This window comes from Arvicola amphibius, chromosome 8 (assembly GCF_903992535.2).
Source record: "Arvicola amphibius chromosome 8, mArvAmp1.2, whole genome shotgun sequence".
NCBI lineage: Eukaryota > Metazoa > Chordata > Mammalia > Rodentia > Cricetidae > Arvicola > Arvicola amphibius.
In genome coordinates this window covers 26201823-26219577 of record NC_052054.1, presented here as the reverse complement: position 1 = coordinate 26219577, position 17755 = coordinate 26201823, and the positions used below count along the sequence as shown (strand labels likewise).

At 39.8% G+C, this 17755-nt stretch overlaps 1 protein-coding gene across 1 annotated transcript in view; it reads right to left on the bottom strand.

Annotated features, from left to right (window-relative positions):
• Txlnb (taxilin beta) overlaps positions 1–17755 on the bottom strand; it is a 41378-nt gene that overhangs the window by 12573 nt on the left and 11050 nt on the right. Inside the window, exons 4-6 of the mRNA XM_038340137.1 lie at positions 11956–12126; positions 2812–3006; positions 383–502 (exon numbers count right to left, since the gene is read on the bottom strand). Coding sequence (XP_038196065.1) covers positions 383–502; positions 2812–3006; positions 11956–12126 — 486 coding nt within the window. The remainder of the gene's footprint in view (positions 1–382; positions 503–2811; positions 3007–11955; positions 12127–17755) is intronic.

The following is a 17755-nucleotide window of genomic DNA, read 5'->3' as shown; positions in this document are numbered from 1 at the left end:
GTCTTCCTTATTTGCCTAATGACTTACAATTATCTAAATACCCTTCCTGTTTTGCTTGTTACTGCTGGTCTCTTCCCACTCGGCCTCTAATCTGCCTGGTAGGAGAGGGCCCTTCTCTGTCTTCTTCCCAGCTATCATCTAGCGCCTCAGATGCTCTCAGCAGATAATAGGCACTTGAAAAACACTTGTTGAGGATGCCGGATGACTGTTCTGTGTGAATAATGGGATGGACCCAGTGTCTCCTATTGGGCTGGCCCATTGACTTCCCCACAGATGCCTGGGCTTTTATGTGAGTGAAGCGATCTGCCATGAGACAGCTTTCCTAGAGAGCCCCTGACAATGAGCTGAATTGCATATGAACACCGACTAAAAGGATAAATACATATTCCTTTTCCCGTCTGTGCCGCTCCTCTGCTTCCTGCATCATTTCTTGGGCCTGTTCAAGTTTTGCATCCACCAGCTTCTGCTGCAGTTCTCTGTGTTTAAATATTTTGTCCAGATGCTAAGGGAAAAGAACGCATAAAAGCCAGGCGTATAAGCAAAGCAAAGAAGGAAAATAACTCACATGACTACAAATTTCCCAGTCTTTATCATTCTAAGGAATAAACACTCTGGCCTCACTAAGGGCTTTATATTAAAGCCATAAATTGGTGAGAGCCCCCTATTGCATTGTTCAGAGGAAGCTTCAAAAGGTGGAGGTGACAGATGTCACCAGCATTAATGCCTAAAGGTACCAACATGATTTCTCTCAGTTTGATAGCCAGTTGATATGATGCTATTCGTTGTGCTAGTCCTCCCAGACAATGCTCCACTGTACTCTGGCTTGGTAATATGGCCCTTTTCATGACTGTACAGCCTTTATTTTTTTTTTACCATAAAATGAATATAATTTATCATGGTGAATTCTCTTTGTATTTGTCTCAAGGAATGTGAGAAAGCCTTGGAGTACCATCGTGTAGTCCCTAGATGTGTGCAGCTGAGGCTCAGACACCTTAGTGCTTTGCTTACTTTGTTTGAGGCTAATGTAGTTTGGGTCTAAATGTCTCCCAAAGGCCCAAATATTAAATGCTTAGTATCCAGCTTGACATTTTGGGATGTGGTAAAAATTCAAGAGGAGGGGCTTGCTAGGAGACCCTCTAGTCTTTGGCAGTTAGTGCCCTCTCTTCCCAGTTGCTATGAAGTGAACAGCTTGGTTCTACCCCACCTCTCTCACCATGATGATGCACTGCTTTGCCATAGGCCCCAAGGTGATGGGGCCCCTTGCTTCTGGACGGAAACCTTCCAATCTGTGAGCCAGAGAAAACTCTCTTCTAATGAGTTGAGTGTCTCAAATATTTCTTACCATAAAGGAAAGCTGAGAAACCCAGAGAGATGACATGACCTGATCTCACTGATGAACTGATGAGCAGTCAGTCTCTGTTCTCCACATCTTGACCGCTAGATTATCTGTTTTAAGGCTATCTTGACTGTTAGAATGCCCCCACCAGAAAGGGGACATATGAAATATTGGACTGGGCTTTACATAAAACCAGTGCTGGGGATGTACAACTAGGATTCCAGGCCATTTCTAGCTGACCTTTCTCAGGAGAATAGACATTTTGCCTTTGGTTCTTCCTTTCTTCTTTCCACCTCTATCCTAGATGGAATCAAACCTTGTGACAAGAGAAGATAGCTAAGCATTATGGCTTGCTGTGAGGGGTTACCTAACTGCTGTGATCATGGGGTCCTGACTCAAACATTATTTTCTGGATAAAATCTTATCATATTACCAACCCAGCTGCTTGTTGTCTCAATGTAAAATGCTAAAAATGAAAATCTTCGTGACAGTAAGTGATATAGTTTCTAGGCTGCTGAATTCATACATAAAATGTGGAAATGATAGTGTGGTAGCTAATATTGATAACTTGATGGGATCCAGACTCACTGGGGAAGAAAAGCCCCCCCCCCCCCTTGGAGGGACTGTCTATATTTACTTAACTTCTGGGCATGCCTGTGAGGGACTGTCTACATTTGGTTAATTTCTGGGTACACCTGTGAGGTACTGTCTAGCTTAGTTAGGTTAACTGAGGCGGGAAGACCCACCTCAACTGTGGATGGTACCGTTTCATGGCCTGGAGTGCTGGGCTGTTCTGAGCATGGGAATCCATTGTTCTGTTTTTCCATCTGTGGACCCAGTGGAACCACCTGGCTACCTGCTCTGCTCACCATTCCTTCCCTTCCTACTCCCATGCTGTCCATGCCACAGTGCAATAATCCTCCAAAACTGTAAGCAGGATTTACCTTGCCTTCCTTATACTGCTTCTTGTTAGATATTTGGTCATACAAAAAGTTACTTCTATGGATAGTGTTTTCTGTTTGATAGTAAAGTTGAGACAAATGACATACTGTGTGCAAAGTACACTGCCTAATACATTGCTTGACACAAATTAAACTAAATAAATGATACTATAATTATTACATTATTAATGCTAGTATCAGCTTGTTAATTGAGATGACATGGCGATCCTAATGAAGACAGTAGAATTATCTTTTGTCTACATGGAAAGGATTTTTAAAGGGCCAAAGTACTGTGCAGGATAAGTGTGCCCACTGCCTACCACTTTAGGTTTACTGCTTTTATTTTGAAGTGAGTTCAGCCAGGTGTTTTGTAGGATTGCCTGCTTTTATTTTGGTTAGTAAAAGAAACTCAATCTTAGCTATTAATTAATTGAGAGGGTTGACCATGAATTGTCTCTTAACCAAGCCCCTCCCATTCACAGCCCAGATCTGGACCTGCGTACAGTTCTGAGAGCTGTTTGATTTGGTTCTCACCTCCTCCCTGAGCTCATACTGGTCGATGATGCTTTTCAGCTTTTCTGCGAGCTCCGTGTTTTCCTGGCAGAGCTTCATATTTCGCTCACTCTGTTGCTCAATCTGAGTCTGGATATCTGTCAGGGTGGTCTGAAAATGACTCGTGATCTCCTTCCTCTTCTCTTCCTCCTCGCGTGCCCGTTGGAGGGTTTCCTCCTGTGGATGAATAGGACAATTGTGCTGGTTTAGAAGCGCCCATGGTTTAGAGGCCTCTGGGTAAGGTCTCGGAGAGAACCAGCGAGCAGAGTAAGTGGGGTGTTTCTCTTCAGTTCTCTGCAGCTAAAGTTGCCCAATCCCCAAATATATGTATGAGGGCACAGCGAGGACAGTCACAGGCAGCCGCTGTGCTCAGTGATGAGCCGGCTTCCATAAAGATGGCAGTCTCCTGCCGAGTGAATGGCCAGCAGCGGCTTCTGACAGACAGTGCCATAGTCACAAGACTTTGCCCTCTTAGTTGTGCCCTGGAAAAAAGACCACTGGGATTTGGCGAGCGACAGTCCTAGATCATGAGTTGTTTGACTGCTGTGTTGCTATGAGGTGGAAAGTAATAGATGAAGCCACGGAATACTGACCATGTAATTGTATCACCCAGAGTATAAGAATAAGTGATCATAATATAAACTTCTTTCTTTTAGGTTTTGTTTTAATTTATGTGTATGTCTCTGTATATGTATATGTCACATACATGTGGGTACCCAGAGAGGCCAGAAGAAGGTGTTGATCCCTGGAACTGAAGTTACAGGTGATTGTGAGTTGCCTCACACGAATGCTGGGAACTGAACTTGGGTCCTTCGCAAGAGCACCAAGTGTTCTTAATAATAAAAAGTATTATCAGGAAACTTTGATACACATTCAAAAATATAAAAGGGCATCTTCCCAAATACGATGGATGTTTTATTTCTAGACAGAACTATCATTTTAGATGTCATCTGGGATAACTAAAATACTTGCGATGTAAATTTTGAATTAGGAGGCAATAAGTTTGAAATCTCTTTAACTCTAAAATGGTAACAACGAAACATTTTATCAGTCCTCCCCCCTTACTACTTGTTACCATCAAGAAATTGGAAGTTTGCTTTTATATTATTTCTGTTCTTTTTCCTCTTACATCAAAACTCCACATTCATTGCTAACCACTAATAATGTTCACAGATTCCTCTCTCAATACCAAGAACTATCTGCATTGTAATTAACTGTTCTTTTCATCCTTTTACAATAGAGGGTTTGCTCTTGCTATATTATCCCAAAGATAGACACGTTTTCGCTGCTGACAGATGATATGTACATTTTCGGATTCCTTTCAGTCCCGGTTAATTGTTAATAGGAAAGCTTGCTTCGTTGTTGGCAAGTAAAATTACACTGCATTTAGTTGCCTACCAACTTCAAATTATGTAACAGGATTTAAAAAGAGAAAATTATTTTAGCAGGAGTAATTACACAAGCCTTTATTAGGATAGAACAATGTGATCAAAACAGAAACTGATCTGGAAAATATATGCTCTGGAAGTATTTTCATTTAACACTCATTTCCAACTTTCCTATATAATATAAGCATATTGCTTGACTTGTTGGCTACCAGAATTGTAACTTTCTCATGCTGCAGCTTCTCAGAGATATTATAAAAGACACTTCCTGCAGCCGGCAGTGGTAGCGCATGTCTTTAATCTCAGCACTTATGAGGCATAGGCAGGCAGATCTCTGTGAGTTTGAGGCTAGCATGGGTCTACAAGAGCTAAATCCAGGACAGGCTCCAAAGCTTCAGAGAAACCCTGTCTCAAAAAACCAACAAAAAGTAAATAAATAGAAAATAAAAGAAAAACAACACTTCTTAATCTCAAGACTATTTGAGATAATATTTATCTTTGTATACCAATTCTTATTACATATATCACTAAAAATGATTACAACTATCAGTGAAAAAGTAACTGAACATACCAGTCAGAGTGATTGCCACTTCATTGCTTCTGATATATTTAAAAGTCCCAAAATAATGAATTATTGGACTATAGACCATGTACTTAATTTCATTTTTATTTATAAAGATTCCATGTGTGAGTGGAAAAAGCTATGTCATGCTTCTGAGAACATTTGAGATTTTCCAGATGTTAGCGAGTTATTAAACATGTGTCAAGCCACTCAGTTCTGTTTTATTAAATGTCAGCTTGAATTTTGTACTGTATTGCCTCCCCCGCTTTTAATAGGAGGAGGAATATAAGGTCTTGTGAGGTAGCCCAGACTATCTTTGAACTTATGACCCTCCTGCCTCATCCTCCCAAATAACAACATTCCTAACTATGTTATTTTTGCAGCTAGATAAAAAAGTGTTGCTAAATGTTCTTAAATTGATTTCCTTGATAAATAGCTTGCTGTCACTTGGACAATGTCTGAGATCATTTTTTAAATTAATCAAGAATATATGCAAAGTAGATATTACTATGACTGAGAGACAAAAGCTGAAAACAACTTTGCAAGCAACATCACACATCTTAAAACTGATGCCGTGCCTGGCACATAATCCATAGGTATTCAGTAAATGCTTATTTAATGATTAATACATTATTAACCTGTGTGCAGACACATGAGTAGCTTGGATGGGATGATTTCAATAGTCCTTTCCACATTAAAATTCCTTGATAGTCTGTTAACAAATGCTACTTATTTATTTACCAAAATCATATTCCTTAAGCCACCCACTCACAATTTACCAGAATGTTCTTTTTCAATATAGCTCCAGGCTCAAAATGTACTCCTTTAAGTACTTGTTGGAGTTGCTGAAACAAGTACCGGGCTAAGACCCTCACTGGCCTTTGTAAAATGATCTTAAATTGTTAAGGTTTGTGTTTGTGTTTCAGTCACTGAGGGGCAGACTTTATAAGAAATGTAAAAGTTAAAATGCATGGTGGTTGAAAGACCTGACTCTGCATTCTTTTTCCATGCCTTCCCAATCTTCTAAAGCTTGGACTTTAAGCCAGGTTCTGAGACTGCCCTAATAGCATGGACAAAGAAGGCCATGCCAAGTTCAGTTTTCTACAAAGAACAGTCTTGGACTCCGGAGGCCAATTAGCACTTGATATAATGTAGGTTTTTCACCCTTTCCCCTTTTAAACAGATTTTAGCTTGTAGGAAGACTTGGAAACAGACTGGGATATGTTCACCTTCCCGAGAACATCGACCATCTTTCAGATAGGAAGAAGAGTGCAAAATTCTAGGAAACTGTATAACCACTGAAAGATGAGAAGGAAATTCAAAGAAAAGAGTCAGAGAGGGAGTTCTCCAGTCTATGAGCTCCACTTCTACAGGATGGATTCAAAGCAATCCAGCTAAGGAAAAAAATTGAACGGACATTTGGACTGCTGTCCTGTCGGGGGCAGCAGACCCCTGGCCCATTGACTTTCTTTGCCTGCCTCAGACCGTTTGCTTGCTAGGCAAAACAACTTGTTTTCCTGTGCCTGCAGCTGCTCTGAGCACGAAACCCTCATGAGTTCCTGATGGCAGAGAAGTGAATTCTGGTAGGTTTTGCAGCTGAAAGATCCCGAGAGCTGGGGCGTGGCTATCATCTAAGGATCTCTATATAAGCTTCCCTGGAGCACAATAAAGTTGGCATTCTTATTTTAAGGACGACCCATGTCCCTGTGTCTTTGTGTGTGTATGTTTTTAAATCTCCAGCCTAGTTCCCTGCTTGAGTACCATCCTGTAGTGCAGGCGCTACACTGTCCAAGAGACAAAAGCTCGTATTTGAAGCAACCATACTAACTGAATTAAAACGTCAATATTTTCCAGAAGAGTATAGTTAGGGTTTAGGTATGTAGTGTGTACTCCAAAACCTCATGTGTTGGAAGTCTGTCCCTCAGATGGCTGGGTTTTGAGAGGTGATTCTACCATGACAGTGCTAATTGAATCAGTGGATTAACCCCCGGATGCCTTTGAGGCTGAATCATTGTTGAGAAGTGGGCCTTAGCTGTAGGAAGTAGGTGCATTCTTTTGAAGGCTTTATCTTATCTCTGGAAAAAAAAGTCCCTTTTTTGGGACTTTCTGCCTGCTTTCTACCTTAAGGTGAGCAACTTTCTCTATTGTGTGCTCCTGATGATGATGCTCTTCTTCATCTTGGCCCAGAATCAAGCAGCAAATGACCATGGACTAAAATCTCTGAAACTGAGCCAAAGTAAACTTGTCCTCCTTTAAGCTGATTTCTGTAAGGTGTTGTATTATAGCATCAGAAGGTCAAATAACATGATAATAAAATCTAGAGTCTCTACATTGTTATACCATCTAGGATATTGTTGGCAATGAACTAACATATTGAAAACCCTACCAAAAAAATGGCACATTATCAAAAGAAAGATAGTAAGCAAATAAACAACTTATTCTGATGGAGGAGTGTCTATGTGTTACTTTCATTGGTTAATAAAGAAACTGCCTTGGCCCTTTGATAGGCAGAAAATTAGGTAGGCGGAGAAAACAGAACAGGATGCTGGGTAGAAGGCAGTGAGACAGTCGCCATGATTCTCCGACCCAAGACAGATGCCATGGAGCCAGCCACCAGGTCAGACATGCTGAATTCTTCCCGGTAAGACACCATCTCATGGTGCTACACACATTACTAAATATGGGTTAAAGCAAGATATGAGAATTAGCTAATAAGAGGCTGAAACTAATGGGCCAGGCAGTGTTTAAATGAATACAGTTTGTGTGTTGTTATTTCGGGGCATAAGCTAGCCAGGCAGTCAGGAGCCGGGTGGGAATGCAGCCCGCCGCTCACATCACTACATTATTCTATAATGGTCCAAATGTGAAAAGAGCAGGAAAGAATTATAAAACTGGTGTTATAACTCTCTTCAGTGATGTAAAGGAAAATATTATTCCAATGAATTAAAAACAGGAAATCTCACACAAGAAAAATAATCTTTAACAAGTGGGAGTCCTGGAACTTAAAACTCTGTAGTTAGAAATTTAAGAATCATTCTATGGGCCTAGAGCATAGCAGAGATAACAGAGAAAGGGCAATAGTGACCTGACCAGAAGTTTGAAGAAAACAAGAAGGGAGCTGTGGGACACTGGCATGTGGTTGATAGGCATGCAATCAGAATCTCAGGAGAGGGGAAGGAGGCATGGTTGATAGGCATACAATCAGAATCTCAGGAGAGGGGAAGGAGGAGAACATGAATTAACAAATATATCTGAAGAAATAACATGAGAAAATTCCAAGTTTGGTAAAAAAAAAAAAAAAAAAAAAAACACAGGTACACAAAGCTCAGCAAATACCAAGTGGAATATATGTAAAGAAAACCATTAGGCATTGGAGAGATTGTTCAGTGGTTAAGAGCACTGTCTGCTTTTGCAGAGTTTTGGGGTTTTGTTCCCAGTAACCACAGGGCAGTTCAGAACCGTCTGTAATTCTGGCTTCAGGAGATCTATCACCCTCTCTGACCTCCATAGGTACCACACATATATGGTACACTTATACTCATATACATAGCATTTTTAATTAAAAATAAAGCCATTAGTAGATATGAAGCTCCTGAAAGTTAAAAATTCACTAGAAAGAATTTGAAAATAGCTGTAGAAAAATGGCATGTCATAGGAGAAGGAGTAACAGCTCAAATTACTGCTGCTGCCATCATCAGAATTATGGAGGCCAGAATAAAATGGAAGATCCATAAACAGATGCCATCAATGGTCAACTTCAACGTCTAATAATTACAGTTCTCAATAGGAAGAGCAACGAATAAATAAAAGACATCTTGAAGATAAAGGATGACTAAGAGAATTGATTGCCAGCCGAGCTAGAATCCAACAACCTCTAATGGGGAGCTCTTTAGGCTGAGAGGAAATGGTGCCAGATAGAGCAATGATGTTTTAGGCCAAATAAAAAAGGCATCAGGAAAGTCCAGTATCTGGGAACAGATAAAAGGCTCACCAAATCCATCTGGACCGGGACTGAATGAGCATGTGATCAAATTGGACTCTCTGATTGTGGTTGACAATGGGGGCTGACTGAGAAGCCATTGATAAAGGCACTGGGACTTGTTTCTGCTGCATGTACTGGCTTTTTGGGACCCTAGTCTATATGGATGCACAGCTTCTGAGGCCTGGATGTAGGGGGGAGGGCCTTGGACTTCCCACAGGGCAGGGTTTCCTGCCCTCTCTCAAGCAGGGAGGGGGAGGGAGGAGGGTGAGTGGGGGAGCAGGAGGGGATGGGAGGAGGGGAGGAAGTGTAAATTTTTGAGTGGAAAAATAAAAAAAAATTTTAAAAGGCAGTTTTCTTTTTTTAAGGAATACAGATGATAGTAAAGAAAAAAAATGGTATTGTCATCTCATGGACTTTATAAATACACATACTTAGAAGATTCTAGCTTAAAGATAGAAATAATTTCACTTACTTAGCTTTAGTTTCTATGTATGTGATGTGGTTTAATATTAACTCTAGATAGACTAGGAATTTAACCAAAAATGTTGATTGTAACCATAGATTAACCACTGTAAATAAGGAAAAGAGGTATAATTTTTAAATCCAAGGGATAAATTAAAAATATAAAGAATCTTCAAATTGGAAGGCAGGAACTGAATAGAACAGAAGAGAGAAAGGTTGAGGTTATAAGGTTATGAGGTTAGAGAGAGGTTATGTATGTTGTAAACAAATAAACATGGTATCCACTATTTAATTCAGTCATGTCAGTCATTACTTTATGTGTTAAAATGGGACTGGTACCCCAGCTAAAGGCAGATGCTGTGCATATGAAAAGAATCAATATATAGCTTTATCTTGTTTTATGAGTTATATATTTTATAGACCCAAGTAGAAAATGAGCAGATGAAAGGAGATATACTATGCAAACAAACGAACAAAAAAAAAACTTAAAGGGCTATATTAATGTCAAATAATGTGAATATAAAAATAAAGATTATTATGGGAATGTTCTTGATAATAAAATAATCAGTGATTTAAAAAGACAGAAGGTGACCATGAATAATACTAATGTCAGTGCTTCAAGAAACAAAAAAGACGTATTTGAAAGCAGACTGTTGATTATACTGACATTTCCAAAGCTAGCTGTGGCTTAAGGAATAATGCATACACTGGTTGTTCATCAAGAGAGAATATCCATGAGGGGCTGATGTGGGATTCCCCTCTGTATGCTGTGAATGTGCTTTGTTACCATTAGTTAATAAAGAATCTTCTTTGAGCCTATTGCAACGCAGAATAGAGCAAGGTGGGAATTCCAAGCAGAGATATAGAGAGAAAGTAGGTGGAGTCAGGGAGATGCCATGTAGCTGCCAATAAAGACAAACACACGGGAACCTTACCAGTAAACCACGAACCTCATGGTAAAATACAAATTAATAGAAATGGGTTATTTAAGATGTAAGAGTTAGTTAATAAGAAGCTTAAGCTAATAGGCTAAGCAATGTTGTAATTAATATAGTTTCTGTGTAATTATTTTGGGTCTGGGCGGCTGAGAATGAACATGCAGTTCTGCCTACAATGGGCTATACAAATTAAATACACCCCATGTGATGGACAAGGCAAATTAAATATGTCCCAGCCCATGGGTAAATAATCAAGGATAGATTAGTAATTTGATTTTGAATTCTTATTTTGATACTTCAAATAATTTATTTGTTGTTTTAAATTATTGATTGGAATCACTGCATTTCCTTGTCTGTAGAGATACAAACTCTCTGAAGGCCATTTGTGCAGACCAAGTGACATCACATGCAAAGTCCTAAAGGGTCAAAGCCACACTCTTCTTCTCCCTTGGAACCCCACCGTATCTGATTTAATTTCCATCTCTTCACTGTATGACATTGTAGAAAGACTGGAGTCTTTTGTAAACACAGAACACTATCCTGTGAGTTGAGGATGGTGCACCTGTCTCCAGGCCTCCCTCTAACCTGGATTTCTGGTGGTTCTTAGCACAATCATTGAAGAAAGCCCAGATGTCCATCCTCTGAACCTTGCAATGTGAGAATCACAGTTCATCACATTAGCTTCCCATTTCCCAAAATGGCAGGATAATTCAGCAATGAGGAACCACTATTTTTTTTGGCTCAGCAAAATAGTTAATAATCTTAATGTCTTTTTTTAAGTATCTCCTTGTAAACACATATAGTAATAATGTCCCTGCAGGAATATTGTCTGATTAATTACTGTGTGTCTGCCACTTTGGGATCTACCACTGGAAAGAGGACTGTAGAGGCACGTTGACTTATTCCAAAGAGCCCTACGTCTTACTTTTGAATGGAACTGGTAATCAAATTAAATGCACTGCTAGGGACCCATGCTGTAATTAATGAAACCCATGCAGACATAATGAAGTGATTAGTCTATTATTTTTAAATTGAGTAATTAAGTCTTAAAGAGCTAGTCAGTGTTTGTTAAAGTAGCTTCTTTTCTCAGACAATTATTGACATTTTCGGCTCACCACCTTCCTTTAGCATATCAATTAGCCTTGTGTCTATGCCCTGTTATATAGAATTCAGTAAATAATTATAAATGCTGAATTTTTACAAATTTTTAAAGAGGTAATTGAAGGATGGAGAGATGGTTCAAGGGTTGAGCATTGGCTGCTCTCCCAAAGGACCTGTGTTCAATTCTCAGCACCTGCATGGCAGAGTGCAACCATCTACAATGCTAGTTTCTATGCCTTCTTCTGATTTTTTCAGGCACTGGGAACACATGTGATGCACAGACATGCATGCTGAGAAAATACCCAAACACTTAAAGTAAAAATAAAAATAATTCAATAATAAATGAAGGGCTATCTAAACAGTCAGTTAAAACAAACAAACAAACAAACAAAACCCCTCAGCCTAGCAAAAAGAAAGAAATGACACTTATTTTACTCTGGGCCTGCACTGCTGTCGTGTGTTGGCCCCTTGCATGTGGAATTTCATTTGGTTTTTCCTTTCCAGCCACACAATCAGATGATGGGGGGAACCGATTACAGAGGTAAAAACTTGAAAATCACAAATGAGCAAGCATCAGATCCGGAATTTGACTGCACTGCTCTCTGGTTGTAAGTCATCCTTTCTCCAGGTAGCCGAGGCCTGTGTCTATGCAACTAGCTAAGAAACGTGTCATCCCAAAGCCAGGGTACCACATACCTTCAGTGTCTTGTTGTGCCTCTGCAGCTCCCGACACAAACTCTCGAGTTTGCTCCGAGCCAGGATGGCTCGGTTGTGTTCGCTCTGCAGCTGGTCCTTCTCTCTCTGGGTCTGTGCCTGCTGCTTCCGCAGGAGCTTTAGTTTCTTCTGCTCTGCACGATGTTCCTCCAGCTAGGCATGGGGGTGCAAGCAGCCAAGAAATTTCCAGGAATGTCTTTAGGGTTCACAGGGAAGAGGCAAAGCCCAAGGACTTTCTGTGTGGTTGTTTGAACTAATTTTTTTTTGTCATTATCTGCCTCTCTGGAATCTCATGACTTCATAAGTGCCACTCCTGTATGATGTGTAGGTATAGATTGTGTAGATAGAAGCTTCTGGATCACCCAGTCCCGCAGTGTTTCAGTCCCAAAGAAACATACAGAGGCTTATATTAATTATAAAATGTTTGGCCTATTAGCTCAGCTTATTATTAACTAACTCTTACAACTTAAATTAACCCAAAGCTCTTGTCTATGTTTAGCCACATGATTTGGTACTTTTTCTCAGTGAGGCATTCTCATCTTGCTTCCTCTGCATCTGGCTGGTGACTGAATCTGCCTTTTCTCTTCTCATAATTTTCTTAGTCTGGTTGCCCCACCTATACTTCCTGCCTGGTTAACTGGCCAATCAGCTTTTTTTTTAAAGCCAATACAACTGACAAATCTTTATAATATACAAGAACATTGTTCCACAGCAAGTTTGTAGAGCACAATATTATTATTATGATTTATGAAAAATCGTAATATGTGATTTTTCCAGAACTATTACTTCTATTAGCTTCTTCTTTATTTGACTTGTTTATTTTATTTTATTTTTAGATGTCTAGGAATGTTTTCTTTGTTTCTGTCTAATGATGTTATCTAGTACTGCCCATAAAAGAAAGACACGCTTGAGGATCTGGAAATTGCTGGAGTTCATGGCACTATCTTGTATTCAGAACACGGCCAACAATTTGTTTGCTTGGCTCACATGTTGCTCTCATAAGTCTGTCTCAAAATAAGCCAACAGTGACACTTTTAAAAATAGGAAAGAGAGAAACAGCCTCCCTGGTAAAACATAAAATACAGTTATTGTCTTTGTATTTGGGGGCTTTAGATGTGGACTCTTTGGGTATGGGAAAGCAACAGAAAGTATAACACCCAAACACGTGAGCCTTGATTTTTTTTTTTTTTTACCAGTGTTAGAAAAAGCCATAGCACAAGAGAGTGGCACAAAAGGCAAAGATTTACAACATTCCCTGCTTTCCAACTCTGTCCCCAGCCTCTATGTGACTACAGAAAAGACACTATGATCCTTGCTTCTGACCATCCAGATATACTTTATTCCCCTACTGTCCATGTTGGGATGCTAAAATATGAATGTAGGGTTGCCAGATACAATACAGGATGCCTAAATAAATTGAAATTTCAGATATCAAGGAATAATTTTAGTATAAGTAAATACAGATATTGAATGGGCCATTTTTTACCAAAAATGGCTTATTCTCTAAAATGTAAAGTTCTTTTATCTTTATTTGCTAACTCTGGCAACATAATCAGGAGATCTTAATTCTAATGGAAGAAGCATGGGAAACAGCCTCCAGATGACACCAGAGAGAGACCAGTAGACTCTAGGGTACCAGGGTCAGTCTGAACGCTAGTGTGATCACATGCAAGCAGCAGACTTTGATCTACAATCTACTGGACTTGGGTTTCTTTTGTGCTTGGGTATAGCTTAAGGCCAGGAAGAGACTTGTTCTATTAATAGCCATATTGGCTGAGAGCAAGGAAAATCCCTGGGGAGTCTTTGGGTTCTTCTAGATGCCAGGTGTTCCTAGTGCCTCATGGAGCCCAATGGAAATGGATGCACAGTCCACATGGATCTTGACCATGTCTTAGTATCCATATTTTAAAAGTCTTTTTTTCTTTGAACTATTTGAAAATTGTCACACTTTCTTCAATTCATATCTTGTTTTATTCTTTTTCTTTTACCATGTTGAATAACCATTAAAAACCCTCTTAAGATGAAGCCAAGAATATGCACATTTGATATTTTAAGTTTATAGCCATGAGAAATTTCTACTTTTTAAAAATTAACCTTGGAGAAAGTGAACCATGTTACTAGAAATAGTGATTGGTGTTATCGTCCTTCCTGCAAAGCCTGTGATCTTACATTGTGTATTTCTCATGCTGAACTCTTGTTCATAGGAGAGCTGTAGTCATTTCATTTCGTACCATAGTGATCAGACAAGGTAAAATTTCCCAGATTATAGCAAGATTTTTCTTCCTTAAAATTGATGTATTATTATCGCCATTATACATTAGATTTTATTTTTGAGAGCTAAGCCATGTCAAAACTTTTCAAGTTCATCACTGTTGACACAATGGGACATATTTTTGTATTGTACAAAAAACTCTGTATTATAGGCTATTATGGTACCACCAATCTGGGCCCCTCTGTGTGACAGTAACATATCTAACTGTGACATGCAGAAATGTCTTCAGGCAGAGACACCTATTGCTCCTTAGTAGACAAGACTGAAGCTTTCTCTGTGTGTCCAGAAGCAAATATATAATTTATGTGCTTTGTAAGTCAGAAGACAGATGATTTACCCTTTGCTTTATTTAATCTTTGGCTGTGTTATGGGATCATGCACATTAAAACTTTAGCCAGATCTATTTTCCTTAGATCTATTAAAATGAAAGACACTGAACTTCCTGCACTTTTTAGTGTCTAGGTGATTTTTTTCACAAAGTTCAGACTTCTATGCCTTTATATGAATGCAGGGGCTTTTATGAATGAAAGTGAGTGTATTACAACCAAGTCAGCCTCAGCCCAGAGCTGGCTGTGAGGTTCAATGATTCATGTAGGCAGAGTTCTGGAAATTTGTAACAGGTATATAGGATTTTATCTGAAATTTCTTGTTTCTTCTTCACTAAGTTAAAAAAAAAGCAACTAGTGTCAATGACTAAATTAAAATTGAGTTAGTGATTCTTTTTAAGTATATAGAAGTTGAGGAAATTTCCAGAAGATATTTTTCTAAGGCCATTTCTGAATGTTGTCATGAAGTGTCCTTATTTATTGATGAACACAATGGCAGATAATATTACTGGCTTCAGGCTCTGTAAGAGTGAGTGAGCTAGAGTGGCAGTTTGCTTTAAAGAATTGGCGTTGACAATTTTCTCCATTTTAGCCACTATATTTCAGACATTTTTCTATACTAATATGCTAATCGATGAGCAAGGAAATAAGCTTTTATCTCTGAGTAAATAATTAAATTTTTTCATGATTTTTCCCCTGAAAAAAAAATATAATTGGTCTCTTGGGTCAGTTTTTGAGAAGTATCTTTTAGGACTTAAAGTTTGTTATAGGGCATAAGACAAATGCTGTACATCTTGAACTGGCCTGTCTCTGCTGGGGTGGTCTGGTTAGAACAATAGGTAGATACAGGAATTTCCTAGGACCAGGGTAAATTGCCCTGGCTCTTAGAGAAATCTCCCTCAGACCGGAGAAGCAATTCTTTTCCAGTGTACTGCTGTGCCAACGTAGCATTGTAAACTGGTGTCGGGTGCCAGTCAAGAGTACGTGCTGGTCCTGCCAAGTATAGCATATGGTGCTAGAAAATGAACAGTAATGGCCTTGGTGTGTAGTAGTTTAGTTGAGGAGAGGATGGGCAGGCAGTACAGAAAATACTGAAAAACATAACAAAGATAAGTAAGTGAGAGTCGTGTGGTGTACGTGAGAGAATGCAGCCCAAATTTGGGGGAAAAAGATCATTGGCTTCCAGCTTACATCATGCAAATTTAAATTGCTAATAGCCAATGTTAAATTGTACATTTCAACCCTTCTTTTGGCAAACAACATGGTGATAAAACTGAAATCCTATAAAACAGTAATCCTATTTCTAACTTTTTCTTAAAATCTTAATGGAGAAGGAACAAGTCTCCTAAATGATGGTGTTCACTGCAGCAGTGTTTTTGGACGTGGGAGGACATTGTCTGCCACATGGGTGGATCAGCACACAGAGTCACTTAATGGAATATGACCCAACTTTAACAAAATGTGCATATGTAGACTGAACTACATGGGAAGGTGCCATATGAGCCAAGAAAACGAAATATCAGCTTGTCCGTACTGCATGACAGGAGTGACTCCATCATCGGCTGCATTCAGCTGGAGAGCATCGGCACAAAACAGAACTTGTGTTTTAGATGATGGATTGGAGATAGCACGTTGTGTCTTTGGAACTCTTACGCCGTTGCGATGTGGTTTGTATGATTAAAAATAACTGAAAGTTAGGCAATCAGCTTGGCACTCGGGGGTTTAGAATTGTATTGTGTTGATGGCATCACCATTCGGCCTACCAGCATATGTCAAGACAGAAGAAAGGAAAGAACACATAGGGATTACAGGACGAGTGTCAGTGAAAGACAAACCATCAACAGGCACGGAGTTTGTGGACCCGATGCTTACTCAGTTTGGGAGGCCTCCTGGGATAGGGTGACAGGGGGAACATGCTACTAGTGGGAGGCCCCCACCTGGAACATCCTTAGATGTAAAATGCATCTACCCAGGGAGGGGAGGTGGTTCAACTCCTGCCAGGACAAAGTTCTGTGCTGTGTAGAGCCTCGTTTGAATGGTGCTGCTTCTCCAGAAGAGACAAGTCAGTGACTTTCTTAAAGAGTACTCAATAATAATGATAATGATAATAATAATAAGTTAAGAAGCAGCTTGCTGTCTGGATTCTGGGAGTAAAGGAAGAGAGTGGTGTACAGACCTCAGATGGTACCATTTGGCTGCCCTTCCCTGCTCATCACAGCAGGTATCCGTGAGGCTTCCTCGATACCAGAGCACTGTCCTCACCTAGCCCTTCCCATTAAAGCACAGAAGAGAAGCTGATAACCTTCTGGGGTTTGTGGATGGTTTGAAGCAGCTTCCTTTGCTCCCAGGACCCTGAGTATGGAGAGCGAGGAGTCTGTGGAGGACATGGAGCTGGGCACTACGCAACCCCATAGATGACCTTGTCATTGTAGGGAAGGGAGAGAATGGGGGGCATTCTTCAGAAGACAACTGAAGAAATGGCTCGGGCCAGACAAGAAAGTGCCATGAACCGTGAAGAGGCCCTAACTCTGCCCTGAACTTTCCCTTGTAGTCCTTGAGAGATGTGGGTATAGAATCTGAGCGAAAGCTTAATATTCATCTATCTTTATAGAAACATGTAGTAGCATTTTATTTGCATTTTAATAAAGAAAGCTTGCCTGGAGATTGGAAAATTAAAACAGCCACACTGGCCAGCCTTACAGACCAGGCAGTGGTGACACACACCTTTAATCCCAGTAGCCACACTAACTTGCCATAGAAACCAGACCATAGTGGCTACTGGGATTCAAGGTGTGTATCATTGCTGCCTGGTCTGTAAAGCTGGCCGGTATGGCTGTTATACTTTTCTGATCTTCAGGCAAGCTTTATTTATTAAAATACAAATGAAATGCCACTACAGAGACAATATTTTTTTCTTTAAAGTTGACAAGAGCTTTGAAATGTCTATAGAGTTAAATGATCTCTACTCCCCTTTCTTGCCTGCCCCCCAAGTGATGCACATAATTAAACAGAGACCATTACCCTCTTTTCCTTTTCTTTTTTTCTTTTTTCTTTCTTTCTTTTTTTTTTTTTTTTTTTTTTTGGATTTTCGAGATGGGATTTCTCTGTGTAACAAGTCCTAGTTGTTCTGGAACTAGCTCTTGTAGACCAGGCTGGCCTCGAACTCACCCATAGAGATCTGCCT